The sequence below is a fragment of the Sturnus vulgaris genome, chromosome 12 (genome assembly GCF_052056855.1).
Source record: "Sturnus vulgaris isolate bStuVul1 chromosome 12, bStuVul1.hap1, whole genome shotgun sequence".
In the NCBI taxonomy this organism is placed as follows: domain Eukaryota; kingdom Metazoa; phylum Chordata; class Aves; order Passeriformes; family Sturnidae; genus Sturnus; species Sturnus vulgaris.
This window is the reverse complement of record NC_142254.1, coordinates 20,727,505-20,752,679: the sequence shown is the minus strand read 5'-3', so window position 1 is coordinate 20,752,679 and position 25,175 is coordinate 20,727,505. Positions and strand designations below refer to the sequence as shown.

The window sequence follows — 25,175 nt, the reverse complement described above, 5'->3', positions numbered from 1 at the left end:
ATTTTCCCGCTCCGCAAGGGGTCGCCCCGCCCACTCCGCTCCCCTCAGCGCCCTCAGAGCCGTCGGCGTCGATCCCCGTGAGGGGAGCGCAGCGAGAGGTGCTCCGAGCGGCTGCACAAAAGGTGTTGTAGGGGACGTGGGACAAATTAGGAGAGAAGGAGTGTTGGGCAGCGGCATCAGAAGGCAGTAGAGTGGGTTGCTGAGGGAAAAGCTGAGTTTGGAAAGTTGGGTTGTGGCGAGGTTGACTGGGATCCGTGGTGGAGGTTTACAGAGCTGCCTCTGGGGCTCTAGGGTGTCACCTGCCTTGAGTTGCTGCATGTGGAGCCTCTGTGGTGTAACTGTGTCCTCCTGTCCTCCTTCCGTGGCAGAAGCCATCAGGGGAGAAAGAAGAGACCTGGTGAGGGACAGCGAGACAAGAGCCAGCAAGAGGAGCAGCTGCTTCGAGATCAAGAGTGCAAGCGGCGAGGCAAGAGACACCAGGAGGAGCAGCGGCTTCAAGGCCAAGAGGTGGCACGTGAGACCCTCTGGGCAAATGGCATCCCTGGCCTTTCCAGGGCACAGATTGATCCTAAGAGTGTGATGGGCACCTTCAGGGTGCCCTGAGTCCACTTGAGCTGGGCGACCGCCCTGTAAGCAGGGCTGGGTCTTTGCTTTGCTGCCGTTGGCCTTTTGTCATTGGTGCATGTTTAGGTGGCTGGAGAGCGGGGCGACCCTGTAAAAGGAGGGTGAGAGCCCCAGGCTGTGCAGCCTAAGGGGCTCCCCCAGGCCACCCTGTAAGCAGGGCAGGGCCTTTTGCCCGTGGCCCATGGCTTTGTGACCCTGGCCAGCGTGACACCCTGTACTCAGGGCAAGTCACAGCCTTTTGTGCCTTGGCCAGCCCTGAAGGCCGTCCCTGCAGCCCCCCTGGGGCAGGCCTGAAGCTCTGGTCTCCTGCCCAGCGGAGGCAGAGCCCCCACAGGCTGTGTGGACAGAGGCTTGCTCTCTCTCCTGGCACCTTGCCCTTGTGTGTTCCCTTGTCATGGCCATGTAAGTGAGGCAGTGTGTGTGTGTGTGTGTCCCTTAGTGTGTCCCTTAGGAAGAGAGCAGAGTAGGTTAGAGCTGCCAGGAGAGAATGAGGAGCGCTCTGTGACTCAGCCAGGGGTGCCCTGCCACAGCGCAGGCAGAGACAGGGCCCTGGCCGGCCCCTTGCTCCTGAGGACAGAGCAAAGCCGCTTAGTGGCAGCGTGGGCACAGGGACCCGCCTGTAGCCAGGGCCTGGGTGTGTGCCCGTGCTGCGGGGCTGCCTGTCCTGCACTCAGAGTAGGCAGCAGCTGCAGCCTCTTTGGCCACTGCTTGCCATGCCCAGCTTCATTTGCCCAGAGGGCCTTGCTCCCACCGTGTTTGGGCCTTCGACATTCGAAGCCAAGGTGAGACAGCCTGAGTTTGGAGAGTTTGGTGGGGGGGGGCGTGGGGTTTGCAGACCTGCCTGTGAGGCTCTTGGGTGTCACCTGCCTTGAGTTGCTGTATGTGGAGCCTCTGTGGTGTAACTGTGTCCTCCTGTCCTCCTTCCGTGGCAGAAGCCATCAGGGGAGAAAGAAGAGACCTGGTGAGGGACAGCGAGACAAGAGCCAGCGAGAGGAGCAGCTGCTTCGAGATCAAGAGTGCAAGCGGCGAGGCAAGAGACACCAGGAGGAGCAGCGGCTTCAAGGCCAAGAGGTGGCACGTGAGACCCTCTGGGCAAATGGCATCCCTGGCCTTTCCAGGGCACAGATTGATCCTAAGAATGTGATGGGCACCTTCAGGGTGCCCTGAGTCCACTTGAGCTGGGCGACCGCCCTGTAAGCAGGGCTGGGTCTTTGCTTTGCTGCCGTTGGCCTTTTGTCATTGGTGCATGTTTAGGTGGCTGGAGAGCGGGGCGACCCTGTAAAAGGAGGGTGAGAGCCCCAGGCTGTGCAGCCTAAGGGGCTCCCCCAGGCCACCCTGTAAGCAGGGCAGGGCCTTTTGCCCGTGGCCCATGGCTTTGTGACCCTGGCCAGCGTGACACCCTGTACTCAGGGCAAGTCACAGCCTTTTGTGCCTTGGCCAGCCCTGAAGGCCGTTCCTGCAGCCCCCCTGGGGCAGGCCTGAAGCTCTGGTCTCCTGCCCAGCGGAGGCAGAGCCCCCACAGGCTGTGTGGACAGAGGCTTGCTCTCTCTCCTGGCACCTTGCCCTTGTGTGTTCCCTTGTCATGGCCATGTAAGTGAGGCAGTGTGTGTGTGTGTGTCCCTTAGTGTGTCCCTTAGGAAGAGAGCAGAGTAGGTTAGAGCTGCCAGGAGAGAATGAGGAGCGCTCTGTGACTCAGCCAGGGGTGCCCTGCCACAGCGCAGGCAGAGACAGGGCCCTGGCCGGCCCCTTGCTCCTGAGGACAGAGCAAAGCCGCTTAGTGGCAGCGTGGGCACAGGGACCCGCCTGTAGCCAGGGCCTGGGTGTGTGCCCGTGCTGCGGGGCTGCCTGTCCTGCACTCAGAGTAGGCAGCAGCTGCAGCCTCTTTGGCCACTGCTTGCCATGCCCAGCTTCATTTGCCCAGAGGGCCTTGCTCCCACCGTGTTTGGGCCTTCGACATTCGAAGCCAAGGTGAGACAGCCTGAGTTTGGAGAGTTTGGTGGGGGGGGGCGTGGGGTTTGCAGATCTGCCAGTGAGGCTCTTGGGTGTCACCTGCCTTGAGTTGCTGCATGTGGAGCCTCTGTGGTGTAACTGTGTCCTCCTGTCCTCCTTCCGTGGCAGAAGCCATCAGGGGAGAAAGAAGAGACCTGGTGAGGGACAGCGAGACAAGAGCCAGCGAGAGGAGCAGCTGCTTCGAGATCAAGAGTGCAAGCGGCGAGGCAAGAGACACCAGGAGGAGCAGCGGCTTCAAGGCCAAGAGGTGGCACGTGAGACCCTCTGGGCAAATGGCATCCCTGGCCTTTCCAGGGCACAGATTGATCCTAAGAGTGTGATGGGCACCTTCAGGGTGCCCTGAGTCCACTTGAGCTGGGCGACCGCCCTGTAAGCAGGGCTGGGTCTTTGCTTTGCTGCCGTTGGCCTTTTGTCATTGGTGCATGTTTAGGTGGCTGGAGAGCGGGGCGACCCTGTAAAAGGAGGGTGAGAGCCCCAGGCTGTGCAGCCTAAGGGGCTCCCCCAGGCCACCCTGTAAGCAGGGCAGGGCCTTTTGCCCGTGGCCCATGGCTTTGTGACCCTGGCCAGCGTGACACCCTGTACTCAGGGCAAGTCACAGCCTTTTGTGCCTTGGCCAGCCCTGAAGGCCGTTCCTGCAGCCCCCCTGGGGCAGGCCTGAAGCTCTGGTCTCCTGCCCAGCGGAGGCAGAGCCCCCACAGGCTGTGTGGACAGAGGCTTGCTCTCTCTCCTGGCACCTTGCCCTTGTGTGTTCCCTTGTCATGGCCATGTAAGTGAGGCAGTGTGTGTGTGTGTGTCCCTTAGTGTGTCCCTTAGGAAGAGAGCAGAGTAGGTTAGAGCTGCCAGGAGAGAATGAGGAGCGCTCTGTGACTCAGCCAGGGGTGCCCTGCCACAGCGCAGGCAGAGACAGGGCCCTGGCCGGCCCCTTGCTCCTGAGGACAGAGCAAAGCCGCTTAGTGGCAGCGTGGGCACAGGGACCCGCCTGTAGCCAGGGCCTGGGTGTGTGCCCGTGCTGCGGGGCTGCCTGTCCTGCACTCAGAGTAGGCAGCAGCTGCAGCCTCTTTGGCCACTGCTTGCCATGCCCAGCTTCATTTGCCCAGAGGGCCTTGCTCCCACCGTGTTTGGGCCTTCGACATTCGAAGCCAAGGTGAGACAGCCTGAGTTTGGAGAGTTTGGTGGGGGGGGGCGTGGGGTTTGCAGATCTGCCAGTGAGGCTCTTGGGTGTCACCTGCCTTGAGTTGCTGCATGTGGAGCCTCTGTGGTGTAACTGTGTCCTCCTGTCCTCCTTCCGTGGCAGAAGCCATCAGGGGAGAAAGAAGAGACCTGGTGAGGGACAGCGAGACAAGAGCCAGCGAGAGGAGCAGCTGCTTCGAGATCAAGAGTGCAAGCGGCGAGGCAAGAGACACCAGGAGGAGCAGCGGCTTCAAGGCCAAGAGGTGGCACGTGAGACCCTCTGGGCAAATGGCATCCCTGGCCTTTCCAGGGCACAGATTGATCCTAAGAGTGTGATGGGCACCTTCAGGGTGCCCTGAGTCCACTTGAGCTGGGCGACCGCCCTGTAAGCAGGGCTGGGTCTTTGCTTTGCTGCCGTTGGCCTTTTGTCATTGGTGCATGTTTAGGTGGCTGGAGAGCGGGGCGACCCTGTAAAAGGAGGGTGAGAGCCCCAGGCTGTGCAGCCTAAGGGGCTCCCCCAGGCCACCCTGTAAGCAGGGCAGGGCCTTTTGCCCGTGGCCCATGGCTTTGTGACCCTGGCCAGCGTGACACCCTGTACTCAGGGCAAGTCACAGCCTTTTGTGCCTTGGCCAGCCCTGAAGGCCGTCCCTGCAGCCCCCCTGGGGCAGGCCTGAAGCTCTGGTCTCCTGCCCAGCGGAGGCAGAGCCCCCACAGGCTGTGTGGACAGAGGCTTGCTCTCTCTCCTGGCACCTTGCCCTTGTGTGTTCCCTTGTCATGGCCATGTAAGTGAGGCAGTGTGTGTGTGTGTGTCCCTTAGTGTGTCCCTTAGGAAGAGAGCAGAGTAGGTTAGAGCTGCCAGGAGAGAATGAGGAGCGCTCTGTGACTCAGCCAGGGGGGCTCTGCCACAGCGCAGGCAGAGACAGGGCCCTGGCCGGCCCCTTGCTCCTGAGGACAGAGCAAAGCCGCTTAGTGGCAGCGTGGGCACAGGGACCCGCCTGTAGCCAGGGCCTGGGTGTGTGCCCGTGCTGCGGGGCTGCCTGTCCTGCACTCAGAGTAGGCAGCAGCTGCAGCCTCTTTGGCCACTGCTTGCCATGCCCAGCTTCATTTGCCCAGAGGGCCTTGCTCCCACCGTGTTTGGGCCTTCGACATTCGAAGCCAAGGTGAGACAGCCTGAGTTTGGAGAGTTTGGTGGAGGGGGGCGTGGGGTTTGCAGACCTGCCTGTGAGGCTCTTGGGTGTCACCTGCCTTGAGTTGCTGCATGTGGAGCCTCTGTGGTGTAACTGTGTCCTCCTGTCCTCCTTCCGTGGCAGAAGCCATCAGGGGAGAAAGAAGAGACCTGGTGAGGGACAGCGAGACAAGAGCCAGCAAGAGGAGCAGCTGCTTCGAGATCAAGAGTGCAAGCGGCGAGGCAAGAGACACCAGGAGGAGCAGCGGCTTCAAGGCCAAGAGGTGGCACGTGAGACCCTCTGGGCAAATGGCATCCCTGGCCTTTCCAGGGCACAGATTGATCCTAAGAGTGTGATGGGCACCTTCAGGGTGCCCTGAGTCCACTTGAGCTGGGCGACCGCCCTGTAAGCAGGGCTGGGTCTTTGCTTTGCTGCCGTTGGCCTTTTGTCATTGGTGCATGTTTAGGTGGCTGGAGAGCGGGGCGACCCTGTAAAAGGAGGGTGAGAGCCCCAGGCTGTGCAGCCTAAGGGGCTCCCCCAGGCCACCCTGTAAGCAGGGCAGGGCCTTTTGCCCGTGGCCCATGGCTTTGTGACCCTGGCCAGCGTGACACCCTGTACTCAGGGCAAGTCACAGCCTTTTGTGCCTTGGCCAGCCCTGAAGGCCGTCCCTGCAGCCCCCCTGGGGCAGGCCTGAAGCTCTGGTCTCCTGCCCAGCGGAGGCAGAGCCCCCACAGGCTGTGTGGACAGAGGCTTGCTCTCTCTCCTGGCACCTTGCCCTTGTGTGTTCCCTTGTCATGGCCATGTAAGTGAGGCAGTGTGTGTGTGTGTGTGTCCCTTAGTGTGTCCCTTAGGAAGAGAGCAGAGTAGGTTAGAGCTGCCAGGAGAGAATGAGGAGCGCTCTGTGACTCAGCCAGGGGTGCCCTGCCACAGCGCAGGCAGAGACAGGGCCCTGGCCGGCCCCTTGCTCCTGAGGACAGAGCAAAGCCGCTTAGTGGCAGCGTGGGCACAGGGACCCGCCTGTAGCCAGGGCCTGGGTGTGTGCCCGTGCTGCGGGGCTGCCTGTCCTGCACTCAGAGTAGGCAGCAGCTGCAGCCTCTTTGGCCACTGCTTGCCATGCCCAGCTTCATTTGCCCAGAGGGCCTTGCTCCCACCGTGTTTGGGCCTTCGACATTCGAAGCCAAGGTGAGACAGCCTGAGTTTGGAGAGTTTGGTGGGGGGGGGCGTGGGGTTTGCAGACCTGCCTGTGAGGCTCTTGGGTGTCACCTGCCTTGAGTTGCTGTATGTGGAGCCTCTGTGGTGTAACTGTGTCCTCCTGTCCTCCTTCCGTGGCAGAAGCCATCAGGGGAGAAAGAAGAGACCTGGTGAGGGACAGCGAGACAAGAGCCAGCAAGAGGAGCAGCTGCTTCGAGATCAAGAGTGCAAGCGGCGAGGCAAGAGACACCAGGAGGAGCAGCGGCTTCAAGGCCAAGAGGTGGCACGTGAGACCCTCTGGGCAAATGGCATCCCTGGCCTTTCCAGGGCACAGATTGATCCTAAGAATGTGATGGGCACCTTCAGGGTGCCCTGAGTCCACTTGAGCTGGGCGACCGCCCTGTAAGCAGGGCTGGGTCTTTGCTTTGCTGCCGTTGGCCTTTTGTCATTGGTGCATGTTTAGGTGGCTGGAGAGCGGGGCGACCCTGTAAAAGGAGGGTGAGAGCCCCAGGCTGTGCAGCCTAAGGGGCTCCCCCAGGCCACCCTGTAAGCAGGGCAGGGCCTTTTGCCCGTGGCCCATGGCTTTGTGACCCTGGCCAGCGTGACACCCTGTACTCAGGGCAAGTCACAGCCTTTTGTGCCTTGGCCAGCCCTGAAGGCCGTTCCTGCAGCCCCCCTGGGGCAGGCCTGAAGCTCTGGTCTCCTGCCCAGCGGAGGCAGAGCCCCCACAGGCTGTGTGGACAGAGGCTTGCTCTCTCTCCTGGCACCTTGCCCTTGTGTGTTCCCTTGTCATGGCCATGTAAGTGAGGCAGTGTGTGTGTGTGTGTCCCTTAGTGTGTCCCTTAGGAAGAGAGCAGAGTAGGTTAGAGCTGCCAGGAGAGAATGAGGAGCGCTCTGTGACTCAGCCAGGGGTGCCCTGCCACAGCGCAGGCAGAGACAGGGCCCTGGCCGGCCCCTTGCTCCTGAGGACAGAGCAAAGCCGCTTAGTGGCAGCGTGGGCACAGGGACCCGCCTGTAGCCAGGGCCTGGGTGTGTGCCCGTGCTGCGGGGCTGCCTGTCCTGCACTCAGAGTAGGCAGCAGCTGCAGCCTCTTTGGCCACTGCTTGCCATGCCCAGCTTCATTTGCCCAGAGGGCCTTGCTCCCACCGTGTTTGGGCCTTCGACATTCGAAGCCAAGGTGAGACAGCCTGAGTTTGGAGAGTTTGGTGGGGGGGGGCGTGGGGTTTGCAGATCTGCCAGTGAGGCTCTTGGGTGTCACCTGCCTTGAGTTGCTGCATGTGGAGCCTCTGTGGTGTAACTGTGTCCTCCTGTCCTCCTTCCGTGGCAGAAGCCATCAGGGGAGAAAGAAGAGACCTGGTGAGGGACAGCGAGACAAGAGCCAGCGAGAGGAGCAGCTGCTTCGAGATCAAGAGTGCAAGCGGCGAGGCAAGAGACACCAGGAGGAGCAGCGGCTTCAAGGCCAAGAGGTGGCACGTGAGACCCTCTGGGCAAATGGCATCCCTGGCCTTTCCAGGGCACAGATTGATCCTAAGAGTGTGATGGGCACCTTCAGGGTGCCCTGAGTCCACTTGAGCTGGGCGACCGCCCTGTAAGCAGGGCTGGGTCTTTGCTTTGCTGCCGTTGGCCTTTTGTCATTGGTGCATGTTTAGGTGGCTGGAGAGCGGGGCGACCCTGTAAAAGGAGGGTGAGAGCCCCAGGCTGTGCAGCCTAAGGGGCTCCCCCAGGCCACCCTGTAAGCAGGGCAGGGCCTTTTGCCCGTGGCCCATGGCTTTGTGACCCTGGCCAGCGTGACACCCTGTACTCAGGGCAAGTCACAGCCTTTTGTGCCTTGGCCAGCCCTGAAGGCCGTTCCTGCAGCCCCCCTGGGGCAGGCCTGAAGCTCTGGTCTCCTGCCCAGCGGAGGCAGAGCCCCCACAGGCTGTGTGGACAGAGGCTTGCTCTCTCTCCTGGCACCTTGCCCTTGTGTGTTCCCTTGTCATGGCCATGTAAGTGAGGCAGTGTGTGTGTGTGTGTCCCTTAGTGTGTCCCTTAGGAAGAGAGCAGAGTAGGTTAGAGCTGCCAGGAGAGAATGAGGAGCGCTCTGTGACTCAGCCAGGGGGGCTCTGCCACAGCGCAGGCAGAGACAGGGCCCTGGCCGGCCCCTTGCTCCTGAGGACAGAGCAAAGCCGCTTAGTGGCAGCGTGGGCACAGGGACCCGCCTGTAGCCAGGGCCTGGGTGTGTGCCCGTGCTGCGGGGCTGCCTGTCCTGCACTCAGAGTAGGCAGCAGCTGCAGCCTCTTTGGCCACTGCTTGCCATGCCCAGCTTCATTTGCCCAGAGGGCCTTGCTCCCACCGTGTTTGGGCCTTCGACATTCGAAGCCAAGGTGAGACAGCCTGAGTTTGGAGAGTTTGGTGGGGGGGGCGTGGGGTTTGCAGACCTGCCTGTGAGGCTCTTGGGTGTCACCTGCCTTGAGTTGCTGTATGTGGAGCCTCTGTGGTGTAACTGTGTCCTCCTGTCCTCCTTCCGTGGCAGAAGCCATCAGGGGAGAAAGAAGAGACCTGGTGAGGGACAGCGAGACAAGAGCCAGCAAGAGGAGCAGCTGCTTCGAGATCAAGAGTGCAAGCGGCGAGGCAAGAGACACCAGGAGGAGCAGCGGCTTCAAGGCCAAGAGGTGGCACGTGAGACCCTCTGGGCAAATGGCATCCCTGGCCTTTCCAGGGCACAGATTGATCCTAAGAATGTGATGGGCACCTTCAGGGTGCCCTGAGTCCACTTGAGCTGGGCGACCGCCCTGTAAGCAGGGCTGGGTCTTTGCTTTGCTGCCGTTGGCCTTTTGTCATTGGTGCATGTTTAGGTGGCTGGAGAGCGGGGCGACCCTGTAAAAGGAGGGTGAGAGCCCCAGGCTGTGCAGCCTAAGGGGCTCCCCCAGGCCACCCTGTAAGCAGGGCAGGGCCTTTTGCCCGTGGCCCATGGCTTTGTGACCCTGGCCAGCGTGACACCCTGTACTCAGGGCAAGTCACAGCCTTTTGTGCCTTGGCCAGCCCTGAAGGCCGTCCCTGCAGCCCCCCTGGGGCAGGCCTGAAGCTCTGGTCTCCTGCCCAGCGGAGGCAGAGCCCCCACAGGCTGTGTGGACAGAGGCTTGCTCTCTCTCCTGGCACCTTGCCCTTGTGTGTTCCCTTGTCATGGCCATGTAAGTGAGGCAGTGTGTGTGTGTGTGTGTCCCTTAGTGTGTCCCTTAGGAAGAGAGCAGAGTAGGTTAGAGCTGCCAGGAGAGAATGAGGAGCGCTCTGTGACTCAGCCAGGGGGGCTCTGCCACAGCGCAGGCAGAGACAGGGCCCTGGCCGGCCCCTTGCTCCTGAGGACAGAGCAAAGCCGCTTAGTGGCAGCGTGGGCACAGGGACCCGCCTGTAGCCAGGGCCTGGGTGTGTGCCCGTGCTGCGGGGCTGCCTGTCCTGCACTCAGAGTAGGCAGCAGCTGCAGCCTCTTTGGCCACTGCTTGCCATGCCCAGCTTCATTTGCCCAGAGGGCCTTGCTCCCACCGTGTTTGGGCCTTCGACATTCGAAGCCAAGGTGAGACAGCCTGAGTTTGGAGAGTTTGGTGGGGGGGGGCGTGGGGTTTGCAGATCTGCCAGTGAGGCTCTTGGGTGTCACCTGCCTTGAGTTGCTGCATGTGGAGCCTCTGTGGTGTAACTGTGTCCTCCTGTCCTCCTTCCGTGGCAGAAGCCATCAGGGGAGAAAGAAGAGACCTGGTGAGGGACAGCGAGACAAGAGCCAGCAAGAGGAGCAGCTGCTTCGAGATCAAGAGTGCAAGCGGCGAGGCAAGAGACACCAGGAGGAGCAGCGGCTTCAAGGCCAAGAGGTGGCACGTGAGACCCTCTGGGCAAATGGCATCCCTGGCCTTTCCAGGGCACAGATTGATCCTAAGAGTGTGATGGGCACCTTCAGGGTGCCCTGAGTCCACTTGAGCTGGGCGACCGCCCTGTAAGCAGGGCTGGGTCTTTGCTTTGCTGCCGTTGGCCTTTTGTCATTGGTGCATGTTTAGGTGGCTGGAGAGCGGGGCGACCCTGTAAAAGGAGGGTGAGAGCCCCAGGCTGTGCAGCCTAAGGGGCTCCCCCAGGCCACCCTGTAAGCAGGGCAGGGCCTTTTGCCCGTGGCCCATGGCTTTGTGACCCTGGCCAGCGTGACACCCTGTACTCAGGGCAAGTCACAGCCTTTTGTGCCTTGGCCAGCCCTGAAGGCCGTCCCTGCAGCCCCCCTGGGGCAGGCCTGAAGCTCTGGTCTCCTGCCCAGCGGAGGCAGAGCCCCCACAGGCTGTGTGGACAGAGGCTTGCTCTCTCTCCTGGCACCTTGCCCTTGTGTGTTCCCTTGTCATGGCCATGTAAGTGAGGCAGTGTGTGTGTGTGTGTGTCCCTTAGTGTGTCCCTTAGGAAGAGAGCAGAGTAGGTTAGAGCTGCCAGGAGAGAATGAGGAGCGCTCTGTGACTCAGCCAGGGGTGCCCTGCCACAGCGCAGGCAGAGACAGGGCCCTGGCCGGCCCCTTGCTCCTGAGGACAGAGCAAAGCCGCTTAGTGGCAGCGTGGGCACAGGGACCCGCCTGTAGCCAGGGCCTGGGTGTGTGCCCGTGCTGCGGGGCTGCCTGTCCTGCACTCAGAGTAGGCAGCAGCTGCAGCCTCTTTGGCCACTGCTTGCCATGCCCAGCTTCATTTGCCCAGAGGGCCTTGCTCCCACCGTGTTTGGGCCTTCGACATTCGAAGCCAAGGTGAGACAGCCTGAGTTTGGAGAGTTTGGTGGGGGGGGGCGTGGGGTTTGCAGACCTGCCTGTGAGGCTCTTGGGTGTCACCTGCCTTGAGTTGCTGTATGTGGAGCCTCTGTGGTGTAACTGTGTCCTCCTGTCCTCCTTCCGTGGCAGAAGCCATCAGGGGAGAAAGAAGAGACCTGGTGAGGGACAGCGAGACAAGAGCCAGCAAGAGGAGCAGCTGCTTCGAGATCAAGAGTGCAAGCGGCGAGGCAAGAGACACCAGGAGGAGCAGCGGCTTCAAGGCCAAGAGGTGGCACGTGAGACCCTCTGGGCAAATGGCATCCCTGGCCTTTCCAGGGCACAGATTGATCCTAAGAATGTGATGGGCACCTTCAGGGTGCCCTGAGTCCACTTGAGCTGGGCGACCGCCCTGTAAGCAGGGCTGGGTCTTTGCTTTGCTGCCGTTGGCCTTTTGTCATTGGTGCATGTTTAGGTGGCTGGAGAGCGGGGCGACCCTGTAAAAGGAGGGTGAGAGCCCCAGGCTGTGCAGCCTAAGGGGCTCCCCCAGGCCACCCTGTAAGCAGGGCAGGGCCTTTTGCCCGTGGCCCATGGCTTTGTGACCCTGGCCAGCGTGACACCCTGTACTCAGGGCAAGTCACAGCCTTTTGTGCCTTGGCCAGCCCTGAAGGCCGTCCCTGCAGCCCCCCTGGGGCAGGCCTGAAGCTCTGGTCTCCTGCCCAGCGGAGGCAGAGCCCCCACAGGCTGTGTGCACAGAGGCTTGCTCTCTCTCCTGGCACCTTGCCCTTGTGTGTTCCCTTGTCATGGCCATGTAAGTGAGGCAGTGTGTGTGTGTGTGTCCCTTAGTGTGTCCCTTAGGAAGAGAGCAGAGTAGGTTAGAGCTGCCAGGAGAGAATGAGGAGCGCTCTGTGACTCAGCCAGGGGTGCCCTGCCACAGCGCAGGCAGAGACAGGGCCCTGGCCGGCCCCTTGCTCCTGAGGACAGAGCAAAGCCGCTTAGTGGCAGCGTGGGCACAGGGACCCGCCTGTAGCCAGGGCCTGGGTGTGTGCCCGTGCTGCGGGGCTGCCTGTCCTGCACTCAGAGTAGGCAGCAGCTGCAGCCTCTTTGGCCACTGCTTGCCATGCCCAGCTTCATTTGCCCAGAGGGCCTTGCTCCCACCGTGTTTGGGCCTTCGACATTCGAAGCCAAGGTGAGACAGCCTGAGTTTGGAGAGTTTGGTGGGGGGGGGCGTGGGGTTTGCAGACCTGCCTGTGAGGCTCTTGGGTGTCACCTGCCTTGAGTTGCTGTATGTGGAGCCTCTGTGGTGTAACTGTGTCCTCCTGTCCTCCTTCCGTGGCAGAAGCCATCAGGGGAGAAAGAAGAGACCTGGTGAGGGACAGCGAGACAAGAGCCAGCAAGAGGAGCAGCTGCTTCGAGATCAAGAGTGCAAGCGGCGAGGCAAGAGACACCAGGAGGAGCAGCGGCTTCAAGGCCAAGAGGTGGCACGTGAGACCCTCTGGGCAAATGGCATCCCTGGCCTTTCCAGGGCACAGATTGATCCTAAGAATGTGATGGGCACCTTCAGGGTGCCCTGAGTCCACTTGAGCTGGGCGACCGCCCTGTAAGCAGGGCTGGGTCTTTGCTTTGCTGCCGTTGGCCTTTTGTCATTGGTGCATGTTTAGGTGGCTGGAGAGCGGGGCGACCCTGTAAAAGGAGGGTGAGAGCCCCAGGCTGTGCAGCCTAAGGGGCTCCCCCAGGCCACCCTGTAAGCAGGGCAGGGCCTTTTGCCCGTGGCCCATGGCTTTGTGACCCTGGCCAGCGTGACACCCTGTACTCAGGGCAAGTCACAGCCTTTTGTGCCTTGGCCAGCCCTGAAGGCCGTCCCTGCAGCCCCCCTGGGGCAGGCCTGAAGCTCTGGTCTCCTGCCCAGCGGAGGCAGAGCCCCCACAGGCTGTGTGGACAGAGGCTTGCTCTCTCTCCTGACACCTTGCCCTTGTGTGTTCCCTTGTCATGGCCATGTAAGTGAGGCAGTGTGTGTGTGTGTGTGTGTCCCTTAGTGTGTCCCTTAGGAAGAGAGCAGAGTAGGTTAGAGCTGCCAGGAGAGAATGAGGAGCGCTCTGTGACTCAGCCAGGGGGGCTCTGCCACAGCGCAGGCAGAGACAGGGCCCTGGCCGGCCCCTTGCTCCTGAGGACAGAGCAAAGCCGCTTAGTGGCAGCGTGGGCACAGGGACCCGCCTGTAGCCAGGGCCTGGGTGTGTGCCCGTGCTGCGGGGCTGCCTGTCCTGCACTCAGAGTAGGCAGCAGCTGCAGCCTCTTTGGCCACTGCTTGCCATGCCCAGCTTCATTTGCCCAGAGGGCCTTGCTCCCACCGTGTTTGGGCCTTCGACATTCGAAGCCAAGGTGAGACAGCCTGAGTTTGGAGAGTTTGGTGGAGGGGGGCGTGGGGTTTGCAGACCTGCCTGTGAGGCTCTTGGGTGTCACCTGCCTTGAGTTGCTGCATGTGGAGCCTCTGTGGTGTAACTGTGTCCTCCTGTCCTCCTTCCGTGGCAGAAGCCATCAGGGGAGAAAGAAGAGACCTGGTGAGGGACAGCGAGACAAGAGCCAGCGAGAGGAGCAGCTGCTTCGAGATCAAGAGTGCAAGCGGCGAGGCAAGAGACACCAGGAGGAGCAGCGGCTTCAAGGCCAAGAGGTGGCACGTGAGACCCTCTGGGCAAATGGCATCCCTGGCCTTTCCAGGGCACAGATTGATCCTAAGAGTGTGATGGGCACCTTCAGGGTGCCCTGAGTCCACTTGAGCTGGGCGACCGCCCTGTAAGCAGGGCTGGGTCTTTGCTTTGCTGCCGTTGGCCTTTTGTCATTGGTGCATGTTTAGGTGGCTGGAGAGCGGGGCGACCCTGTAAAAGGAGGGTGAGAGCCCCAGGCTGTGCAGCCTAAGGGGCTCCCCCAGGCCACCCTGTAAGCAGGGCAGGGCCTTTTGCCCGTGGCCCATGGCTTTGTGACCCTGGCCAGCGTGACACCCTGTACTCAGGGCAAGTCACAGCCTTTTGTGCCTTGGCCAGCCCTGAAGGCCGTTCCTGCAGCCCCCCTGGGGCAGGCCTGAAGCTCTGGTCTCCTGCCCAGCGGAGGCAGAGCCCCCACAGGCTGTGTGGACAGAGGCTTGCTCTCTCTCCTGGCACCTTGCCCTTGTGTGTTCCCTTGTCATGGCCATGTAAGTGAGGCAGTGTGTGTGTGTGTGTCCCTTAGTGTGTCCCTTAGGAAGAGAGCAGAGTAGGTTAGAGCTGCCAGGAGAGAATGAGGAGCGCTCTGTGACTCAGCCAGGGGTGCCCTGCCACAGCGCAGGCAGAGACAGGGCCCTGGCCGGCCCCTTGCTCCTGAGGACAGAGCAAAGCCGCTTAGTGGCAGCGTGGGCACAGGGACCCGCCTGTAGCCAGGGCCTGGGTGTGTGCCCGTGCTGCGGGGCTGCCTGTCCTGCACTCAGAGTAGGCAGCAGCTGCAGCCTCTTTGGCCACTGCTTGCCATGCCCAGCTTCATTTGCCCAGAGGGCCTTGCTCCCACCGTGTTTGGGCCTTCGACATTCGAAGCCAAGGTGAGACAGCCTGAGTTTGGAGAGTTTGGTGGGGGGGGGCGTGGGGTTTGCAGATCTGCCAGTGAGGCTCTTGGGTGTCACCTGCCTTGAGTTGCTGCATGTGGAGCCTCTGTGGTGTAACTGTGTCCTCCTGTCCTCCTTCCGTGGCAGAAGCCATCAGGGGAGAAAGAAGAGACCTGGTGAGGGACAGCGAGACAAGAGCCAGCGAGAGGAGCAGCTGCTTCGAGATCAAGAGTGCAAGCGGCGAGGCAAGAGACACCAGGAGGAGCAGCGGCTTCAAGGCCAAGAGGTGGCACGTGAGACCCTCTGGGCAAATGGCATCCCTGGCCTTTCCAGGGCACAGATTGATCCTAAGAGTGTGATGGGCACCTTCAGGGTGCCCTGAGTCCACTTGAGCTGGGCGACCGCCCTGTAAGCAGGGCTGGGTCTTTGCTTTGCTGCCGTTGGCCTTTTGTCATTGGTGCATGTTTAGGTGGCTGGAGAGCGGGGCGACCCTGTAAAAGGAGGGTGAGAGCCCCAGGCTGTGCAGCCTAAGGGGCTCCCCCAGGCCACCCTGTAAGCAGGGCAGGGCCTTTTGCCCGTGGCCCATGGCTTTGTGACCCTGGCCAGCGTGACACCCTGTACTCAGGGCAAGTCACAGCCTTTTGTGCCTTGGCCAGCCCTGAAGGCCGTTCCTGCAGCCCCCCTGGGGCAGGCCTGAAGCTCTGGTCTCCTGCCCAGCGGAGGCAGAGCCCCCACAGGCTGTGTGGACAGAGGCTTGCTCTCTCTCCTGGCACCTTGCCCTTGTGTGTTCCCTTGTCATGGCCATGTAAGTGAGGCAGTGTGTGTGTGTGTGTCCCTTAGTGTGTCCCTTAGGAAGAGAGCAGAGTAGGTTAGAGCTGCCAGGAGAGAATGAGGAGCGCTCTGTGACTCAGCCAGGGGTGCCCTGCCACAGCGCAGGCAGAGACAGGGCCCTGGCCGGCCCCTTGCTCCTGAGGACAGAGCAAAGCCGCTTAGTGGCAGCGTGGGCACAGGGACCCGCCTGTAGCCAGGGCCTGGGTGTGTGCCCGTGCTGCGGGGCTGCCTGTCCTGCACTCAGAGTAGGCAGCAGCTGCAGCCTCTTTGGCCACTGCTTGCCATGCCCAGCTTCATTTGCCCAGAGGGCCTTGCTCCCACCGTGTTTGGGCCTTCGACATTCGAAGCCAAGGTGAGACAGCCTGAGTTTGGAGAGTTTGGTGGGGGGGGGCGTGGGGTTTGCAGATCTGCCAGTGAGGCTCTTGGGTGTCACCTGCCTTGAGTTGCTGCATGTGGAGCCTCTGTGGTGTAACTGTGTCCTCCTGTCCTCCTTCCGTGGCAGAAGCCATCAGGGGAGAAAGAAGAGACCTGGTGAGGGACAGCGAGACAAGAGCCAGCGAGAGGAGCAGCTGCTTCGAGATCAAGAGTGCAAGCGGCGAGGCAAGAGACACCAGGAGGAGCAGCGGCTTCAAGGCCAAGAGGTGGCACGTGAGACCCTCTGGGCAAATGGCATCCCTGGCCTTTCCAGGGCACAGATTGATCCTAAGAGTGTGATGGGCACCTTCAGGGTGCCCTGAGTCCACTTGAGCTGGGCGACCGCCCTGTAAGCAGGGCTGGGTCTTTGCTTTGCTGCCGTTGGCCTTTTGTCATTGGTGCATGTTTAGGTGGCTGGAGAGCGGGGCGACCCTGTAAAAGGAGGGTGAGAGCCCCAGGCTGTGCAGCCTAAGGGGCTCCCCCAGGCCACCCTGTAAGCAGGGCAGGGCCTTTTGCCCGTGGCCCATGGCTTTGTGACCCTGGCCAGCGTGACACCCTGTACTCAGGGCAAGTCACAGCCTTTTGTGCCTTGGCCAGCCCTGAAGGCCGTTCCTGCAGCCCCCCTGGGGCAGGCCTGAAGCTCTGGTCTCCTGCCCAGCGGAGGCAGAGCCCCCACAGGCTGTGTGGACAGAGGCTTGCTCTCTCTCCTGGCACCTTGCCCTTGTGTGTTCCCTTGTCATGGCCATGTAAGTGAGGCAGTGTGTGTGTGTGTGTCCCTTAGTGTGTCCCTTAGGAAGAGAGCAGAGTAGGTTAGAGCTGCCAGGAGAGAATGAGGAGCGCTCTGTGACTCAGCCAGGGGTGCCCTGCCACAGCGCAGGCAGAGACAGGGCCCTGGCCGGCCCCTTGCTCCTGAGGACAGAGCAAAGCCGCTTAGTGGCAGCGTGGGCACAGGGACCCGCCTGTAGCCAGGGCCTGGGTGTGTGCCCGTGCTGCGGGGCTGCCTGTCCTGCACTCAGAGTAGGCAGCAGCTGCAGCCTCTTTGGCCACTGCTTGCCATGCCCAGCTTCATTTGCCCAGAGGGCCTTGCTCCCACCGTGTTTGGGCCTTCGACATTCGAAGCCAAGGTGAGACAGCCTGAGTTTGGAGAGTTTGGTGGGGGGGGGCGTGGGGTTTGCAGATCTGCCAGTGAGGCTCTTGGGTGTCACCTGCCTTGAGTTGCTGCATGTGGAGCCTCTGTGGTGTAACTGTGTCCTCCTGTCCTCCTTCCGTGGCAGAAGCCATCAGGGGAGAAAGAAGAGACCTGGTGAGGGACAGCGAGACAAGAGCCAGCGAGAGGAGCAGCTGCTTCGAGATCAAGAGTGCAAGCGGCGAGGCAAGAGACACCAGGAGGAGCAGCGGCTTCAAGGCCAAGAGGTGGCACGTGAGACCCTCTGGGCAAATGGCATCCCTGGCCTTTCCAGGGCACAGATTGATCCTAAGAGTGTGATGGGCACCTTCAGGGTGCCCTGAGTCCACTTGAGCTGGGCGACCGCCCTGTAAGCAGGGCTGGGTCTTTGCTTTGCTGCCGTTGGCCTTTTGTCATTGGTGCATGTTTAGGTGGCTGGAGAGCGGGGCGACCCTGTAAAAGGAGGGTGAGAGCCCCAGGCTGTGCAGCCTAAGGGGCTCCCCCAGGCCACCCTGTAAGCAGGGCAGGGCCTTTTGCCCGTGGCCCATGGCTTTGTGACCCTGGCCAGCGTGACACCCTGTACTCAGGGCAAGTCACAGCCTTTTGTGCCTTGGCCAGCCCTGAAGGCCGTTCCTGCAGCCCCCCTGGGGCAGGCCTGAAGCTCTGGTCTCCTGCCCAGCGGAGGCAGAGCCCCCACAGGCTGTGTGGACAGAGGCTTGCTCTCTCTCCTGGCACCTTGCCCTTGTGTGTTCCCTTGTCATGGCCATGTAAGTGAGGCAGTGTGTGTGTGTGTGTCCCTTAGTGTGTCCCTTAGGAAGAGAGCAGAGTAGGTTAGAGCTGCCAGGAGAGAATGAGGAGCGCTCTGTGACTCAGCCAGGGGGGCTCTGCCACAGCGCAGGCAGAGACAGGGCCCTGGCCGGCCCCTTGCTCCTGAGGACAGAGCAAAGCCGCTTAGTGGCAGCGTGGGCACAGGGACCCGCCTGTAGCCAGGGCCTGGGTGTGTGCCCGTGCTGCGGGGCTGCCTGTCCTGCACTCAGAGTAGGCAGCAGCTGCAGCCTCTTTGGCCACTGCTTGCCATGCCCAGCTTCATTTGCCCAGAGGGCCTTGCTCCCACCGTGTTTGGGCCTTCGACATTCGAAGCCAAGGTGAGACAGCCTGAGTTTGGAGAGTTTGGTGGGGGGGGGCGTGGGGTTTGCAGACCTGCCAGTGAGGCTCTTGGGTGTCACCTGCCTTGAGTTGCTGCATGTGGAGCCTCTGTGGTGTAACTGTGTCCTCCTGTCCTCCTTCCGTGGCAGAAGCCATCAGGGGAGAAAGAAGAGACCTGGTGAGGGACAGCGAGACAAGAGCCAGCAAGAGGAGCAGCTGCTTCGAGATCAAGAGTGCAAGCGGCGAGGCAAGAGACACCAGGAGGAGCAGCGGCTTCAAGGCCAAGAGGTGGCACGTGAGACCCTCTGGGCAAATGGCATCCCTGGCCTTTCCAGGGCACAGATTGATCCTAAGAGTGTGATGGGCACCTTCATGGCCGGGTTGGCACTCTGAGAGTAGCTGGACTCTAGTTGTCGAGGGCAGTAGGGATTTAGCACTGGGATTTCCCAGTGCCATAAATGTTACTCCCATGAAGGATCCATTGTCCGTCAGTGCCTTGCTTATGACTGTCAGTCTGTATTGGGGACCAGGACATCCCGAGGACTGGGCATGGGCACCTCCCCTGCATGTGTGACAGTGCAGATATGCTCTGAGTTCTATACTGCAGCAGGGAAGATTGAAAAGGGCTGGGGGCAGTGCCAATATTTAGAGTACGAAATTATACAGAGCCTGGAACATCTAAAAAAACCAAATCCTTTATTAAAACTGACCCAGCTCCCATCCCCTTGTCTGCAGCATTACACTCCATCATTCCATACCTCAAAAAATAGATAATAACGAGAAAAACGCAGGCAAAGTGGTGGTGGGGGTTGCACTGGGGTGCGGGGCACAGCATGCGGAACCCCCAAGGCACAAAAGCAGCAGTAAGGCAGGGGCAGCAGCAGGCTGGGGGTCCCTAATCGTCCTCATCGCCGCCGCCATAGAGCTCGGCCAGCTTGCGGAAGCGGCCGCCCCATTCGTTGAGGTAGTCGTAGTCCTGGTCGCCGTCGGAGGCAGAGGAGTTGAGGGAGCTGAGCGAGGTGGCCTCGGAGCCACTGCCCTCGTAGTCGAACACCAGCAGCGAGTCGTACGGAGGGGCTGTGGGGTCCGTGTCGGCCGCCTTCAGGTTCTGGGGGGGCAGAGGGGTCAGTACCTGAATCCTCTGTGCTGTCACCCCCTGGGCTCTCCAGGTCAAGACTCACCTCGTCGATGAAGGTGCCAATGTCGTCGGGGTTGGCGGGGCGGGGCAGGTACTGGGGGGCTGGCAGGAGGGTGGGGGCCACGTCATTTCGAATCACCTCAGGCCGGGCATCCAGCCCCCTGTGCAGCTGCCGCAGGTCATAATTCTGGGGGGACACACACATGGCAAGGAGTAGAGTCAGGTTGCCCACTTTGTCACCAGCCCCCTGATCCCCTCACCCACCTGGTCCTCCTCGCCACCACCCTCCTCTCCGTAGTAGAAGATGTTGTCCCTTGTGTCATCTTCGGGCAGCAGCAGTGGTTCCTTCGTCGTCTTCCTCCTCCTCATGAAGAGCAGCAGCAGCAGCAGGATGACTGGGGGGAAAGAGTGCCATCAGCAGATACATGCGTCCCCCAGCATGTGCCCACGGCAGAGGTATCCCCACAGCCCCAGAATCCCCACTCACGCAGCAGGGCCAGTAGCGCGCCCAGGATGGCGAGGACATAGGGCAGGGCCGTGACAGGCTGGGGTCTCTGGGGACAACCCTGTGCCATCCCCTCGCACGCGCAGACCTGTGCAGTGACAATGGTCACTTGGGCTCTGCCTGGCTGGTCCAGGAGCCGCAGGTACACGCTGTAGGTGTCTGGCTCCAGCGGTGCTGCCAGCTGCAGTGTCACTGTGTCACCTGTGTGAGATTGGGGGTTCACAGATGATGCACCAGGAATGCAGCCGTGGCTGAGGATCCCCCTCACATTATGTTGAGCCCCACTGTAATACCTGTGTCCCCCACTTCGACAGTCCAGCTGTCCCCTGAGCCATGGGTGAGCTCGGCACGGAAGGGGCCCGTGTTGGGGGGCAGGTCCCTGTCGGTGATGGTGAGGAGCTGGGGCTGGGGGCTGCGCTGGCACACAGTGATGTCCCGTGGCTCAGCCTCGGGGCCGTTGTCGTTCACATCGAGCAGAGTGAGGAGTAGCGTGCCCGTGCCCGTTGCCGGTGGTGAGCCTGGTGGGGACAATGCTGGAGGGAGGACCCCAAACCCAGGACTCTCATGGGGATATGGGTGACTGAGCAGGCTTGGAGACTGGGGGCGCCTAAAAACCGAGACTTTCCCAGTGACCGAGACTCTCTTGTGGGAACAGCAAGGATTGATGCTAGAGGGGGTAGTCCCAAACCCAGGATCCTCACGGGGCTGGGGTGCCCCGGGCAGGGGTGGGGCCAGGCAGCCTCCGCACTGCTCCATGCTGCAGCTGGGATGTTTTTCCTGGTGATGGCAGCACGTGGCCCTCACGAGGGAGGGGGAACAAGGGCCCTTTCATGTCCCTCACCATCATCCACTGCCAACAGCATGGCCATGTAGGTGCTGTTCTTGACGAAGGGGGACTCTCGGTCCAGGTGGTCTCTTGCGGTCACCAGTCCGTTCTCGGGGTGCACAGCCAGCCAGCCTGCAGGGTCGTGCCCCACTAGGTACCTGGGGGCCATAGGGGAGCTGGTGCTGCAGCCAGGGACAGCACAGACCCCCCCCAGACCTGCACTGCAATCCTGTCCCTGCTCACTTGATCCTCTGGCCCTGTGCCTTGTCAGGGTCCTTGGCTGTGCAGGCGGTGAGGGTCTGCCCTGGGGGCACATCCTCTGACACCGTGGCCAGCTGCACTGGAGGCACAAACACTGGGGCCTCATTGACATCTTCCACAGTGACTGTCACTGTAGCCGTGGCCATCGGCAGCTTCACGACAAAGGGGACCTCGTTGGCCACTGCCACGTGGAGCACAAACTGCTGCTTGGCCTCGTAGTCCAGACCCTGGGATGGGGGAGACACAGGCAGTGAGAGTGGGACACGCAGGACCCTACTGTGGGCACCGATGGCGTACATGGGTCAGAGGTAGAATGGCACATGGGGTGACACAGACCTTGGCAGTGCGGAGGATGCCCTCGTTGCTGGCAGGGTCAGTGGTGATGGCAAAGGCACCGTCGTCATTGCCGCGCAGGATGGTGTACACGGCTCGCCAGGCCGGCGTGCCAGGCTCGTCCAGGTCAGTGACAGCCAGCCGGGCAACCTCCCGCCCAGCCACGTTCTCTGGCACGGCCGCCTCATACTGTGGGTCAGGGGCACCATCAGCACCACAGGACAGCCGGCACCAAGGAGGGTCACACCCCCTACGGGCCCCCACATTACCATTTTGGGGTCAAACTCAGGGGCATTGTCATTGACATCAGCAATCTCGATCACGGCCAGCGCTGTAGTAGTCAGTCCTTCACCATCCAGGTCGGCTGCCTGCACTGTCAGTGTGTACTCCCGTACACGCTGTTGAGGACAGACAGACATAGAGACACTCTGTCAGCCCCTGCTTGGGGCTGGGACCCCTGCCCCACGGTGCTGAAGAGCCCACCTCCCGGTCGAGGCCACTGGCAATCACACCGAGGGTGCCAGTGGCCCGGTTGATAGTGAACATTTGGGGATGGGGCTCCCGTGGCTCCTGGCTGAGGATGGAGTAGGCGATGACACCATTGTAGCTCTCCACAGCATCATCTGCATCCGTGGCTGTCACCTGCATGATGGAGGTGCCTGAGGATGTTAATGTGCAGTTAAGTAGGATGCTGGGATGGTCAGTGCCAGGGCTGTGCCCAAGGAACATGGATGTTGGGATGCAGAGCTTCCCCAAGGCCCAGGGTCCTACCTGGCAGAGCTCCCTCTAGCACCGAGCCCCTGAACACCTCCTGTGTGAACTGGGGCTTGTTGTCATTCTGGTCTGTCACTGTCACGATGATCTCCATCGGTTCCTCCACTGGCTTCCCATTTTCAGACACGGCATGGGAGAAGAGCTGCGGGGTGGGGTGTGAGTGGGGGGAGAGTGAGTGGCAGAGCACCCCACCATCCCCCGGTGTCCCCCAGGCAAGGACCTACGTGGTACTTGTCGATGTGCTCACGGTCTAACGGCTTCGTCACTTTCATCCAACCTGACTCCTTCTCAATGGTGAAGATACCCTCGGGGGGGGCATCTGCTCCCTGCCCTGTGATGCTGTAGAAGATCTTGGTGTCTCTGTCCCGGTTGGATTTGATCTGGGAGGAGACACAGACCAAGGGGATGGGGTCAGCATCCCCCCAGCGTACCCTGCCCCGATGCAGTGGGGATGCACCCCCAGCAACCACCTCCATGCCCAGAAAGATCAGCCTCATACCTGAACCAGTTTCTTGGGAAAGGGACCCCTCTCATTTTCAGGAACCTTGATGGGGGGAATCACCCAGTCCCTCTTCTGCCTCCTGAGACCAGTGTGAGCCCTGGGCAGCTCCTGTGGCACGGAAGTGAGTGAGGGTACAGCCAGCTGGGGGAGCAGAGGGTGGGGGATATGGGGTGCAGCATTACCTGCGGGTAGCGCCTGCTCTCTGCGGGAACTGAGGCAGGATCTGGCTGGCCAGCTGCATACCATGGGGCACCAGCATCTCGGGGGGGTACGGCGAGTGCCCTGCCCACCCGCGGTAGCCGCACGGGGCCCCCGTCCTCCCGCAGCCCTACATCGGGCTTCTCCGTCCTGTGTGGCCCCGCGCAGCCTCGGGAGTTTCCTGCGAGGATGAGGGGTCACGGGATGTGGGGACCTCTCCCCCGGCACCCCCCAGCCACAACCATCAGCTCCAGGACCCTGCAACGCCCCAGAGTCGCGAGGGGAAGTGAGGCAGGGGACGGTAGAAGAGGGGGAAGAGGACACCAGGAGCGGGGCAGGGAACACCGGGCGCCGTACGGGAGCGCGGTGGAAGTTTCGGTGGAAGTTTCGGCTTTGTTTCACAGATGATGGGAAATTCCTCGGCGGCCAGAGCCCTGCCCCAGCCCCCTCCCGGTGTGTCACCCCCTCGGGGCTCCCAACCCCCCGTGGCCAGATTATTGGGCACTGAATCTCCCTCCCCCCGCCTCCCACGCTGCATCCCTCGTGCTGGACACAGCCCGGGCTCCGCACCCCCCGGGGGAAGGATTAGGGGATTAGCGGAGCTGAGCCAGCTCCGGGCGGCCGAGCGGCCCAGAGCGGGGCTGGGGGGCTGCGGAAGGCGTGGAATGGGCCAGGGAGAGCTGTGCCCCATGGCTGCTCCACACCGGAGGGAGCGAGCCCAGTGGCGACGGTGGGGCCATGTGGGGAGCAGCAACCGTGCCCTGAGGGCAGTACCGGGGCCCCTTCCAGTCGCGATGGCCGCGATAAGAGACTTCACTGGGGCTGGAGGGGCATCAATCACCTTGGCAAGCGGGGCACAAGGAGCCCGAGGAATCCCCCAGTCCCGCTCCCCAGCTGTGGCACGGGTTGCTGTTCCCACCGCAGGGCCAGGCGGCACAGAGAGTACCCCACTATGTCCTCGGGGGTCCCTCCATGGAGGCAGGGCACCATGCCCGCTGGGTGCCAAGGTGGAGCCGCACGGGCGGTGCTGGGGCCATGTGCTTCCCACGGAGGGGCGCCGCAGGGACACGGCCAGACCCCAGCGTGAGCCCACAGAAAGGGCCTGGCAGCACCCACCTCCAGTCCTGGCAGGCTTAGCTGATGGAAACGGGATGTGGTGTCCACAGCAGGCGGAGGTCGAGGCCTCTCCCTGGCATTTACCGCCAAGGAGAGCTTTTAGTGCTCCCGCGGCCATTAGACGAGTGCTGGCTCCGGCCGCGTTCCCGGGCAGCCCCAGTCTCCCGGGACCCGCCGAGCGAAGAGGGCAACGGGCCCGGGCCGGCAGCGGGCCAAGAGCTGGCAGCAGCAAGACCCTGCCCAGCCTCGGGCCAGCCAAAGCCCGCACCCCACGGCCGGAGAACCAGCTCCAATGCCAGCCCGGCTCCGGCAACCCACCCTGCGGGGACCCAGCCCTGCTCGCTGCGGGCGCCCCACGGCTGGGCCAAAGGCACTGGCATCACAGTCACACGGCCACCAGCCCCGTGAGATCAGACGGACACCGCCAGCTCCGTGGGGCACAGCCAGCCCTATGGCAAAGTCCCACAGCCGGGGGTGAAGCACAGACCTAGACCACAGGAGCGCAGGCATCCCCAGGCGCAGCCCCACAGCCGGGGCGGGCACCGCGAAGTCCTCCCGAAAAGCAGCGGCCCCAGCCCCGGGGGCAAAGAGATCCTGATGCCGGCAGTGAGGGAGGCCCTGCCAACCCCCAGTGCTCGGAGTCCCTATCTCGGTCCCGATCGCGGCCCCAGCCCGTCCTCGAGGTGCTCCGGGGGTTTCTGTGCCGCCTCGCCCCGACAGTGCGAGTTACCTGGTGCGGGGAGCGGCCCGCGGCGCAGCCCCGGGAGGACGCACGGCGGGTCTGGGGACAGGGCGGCCGCCGGCAGGAGCGGGGAGAGGAGGAGGATGAAGATGGAGCGCGGGCAGAGCCCGGAGCGCTCCCCCCGCATGGCCCGTCCGTTGCTGCTGCCGCCGCCGCCGCCGCTCCGGTCGCCGCCTGCCGCGCCCCGCCCCGTCCTTCCCGTCCCGCCCCGCAACGCCCCAGGTGAGGCGGCGGCCGCGCAGGTACCGCCCTGCCCCGGAGAGCGCCCCCGGCACGCCCCAGGCATCCCCCAGTAAGGCCCTGAACGCTTCCATTATCCCCCGACGCTCCCACCAGGGGTTCAGCCCCTACAACACCCCCGGCAATCCCCGTTACACCGTGGTACCCCTCTGGAAACCTCCGACAGCCCCCGATACAACACCCCGATACCACCCGGGCAACTCCAGTATTCCCCTGGAACTTCGCGGCAATCCCCAGTACCCCATGTTATCTCCCAGGCACCCACCCGTCAAATCCAGGCAGAGCCTGGTACCCCTCGGGCACCGCCCAATACTGGAACCTTCAATACCCTCCGGGAACACCCGGCACCCCTCTGAAATCCTCCTGTGAATCCATAATACCTCCCGGAAACCCTGGGGCACTTCTTGGTAACCTCTTGGAACGCCCTGGCAACCCTCGGCAATCTGCGATACTCCCCGTTAACCCCTGGTCACCCCCAGTTACTCGTGGGGCACCTCCCCAGTCTGTACCCATCGGTATC

The 25,175-nt window shown here is 62.1% G+C and overlaps 1 protein-coding gene and 1 long non-coding RNA gene across 2 annotated transcripts; one reads left to right on the top strand and one right to left on the bottom strand.

Annotated features, from left to right (window-relative positions):
• The first annotated feature begins 345 nt into the window (after positions 1-345).
• On the top strand, positions 346-18,740 carry LOC148222428 (uncharacterized). The gene is made up of 16 exons (XR_015806368.1): positions 346-1,406; positions 1,557-2,592; positions 2,743-3,778; positions 3,929-4,964; positions 5,115-6,152; positions 6,303-7,338; positions 7,489-8,524; positions 8,674-9,711; positions 9,862-10,899; positions 11,050-12,085; positions 12,236-13,275; positions 13,426-14,461; positions 14,612-15,647; positions 15,798-16,833; positions 16,984-18,019; positions 18,170-18,740. It is a non-coding gene; the product is annotated as an uncharacterized LOC148222428 (long non-coding RNA).
• On the bottom strand, positions 18,698-24,546 carry LOC106852109 (B-cadherin-like). Its single transcript, XM_014874523.2, has 15 exons — positions 24,404-24,546; positions 22,542-22,738; positions 22,357-22,467; positions 22,082-22,237; positions 21,855-21,999; positions 21,567-21,742; positions 21,353-21,481; positions 21,087-21,272; positions 20,733-20,977; positions 20,505-20,647; positions 19,957-20,181; positions 19,646-19,864; positions 19,423-19,553; positions 19,202-19,345; positions 18,698-19,128 (listed from the first exon to the last, which is right to left on the bottom strand). Exons 1-15 carry the CDS (start codon positions 24,540-24,542, stop codon positions 18,916-18,918), a joined length of 2,559 nt encoding a protein of 852 aa, XP_014730009.2. The 5' UTR covers positions 24,543-24,546; the 3' UTR covers positions 18,698-18,915.
• Positions 24,547-25,175: the final 629 nt, after the last annotated feature.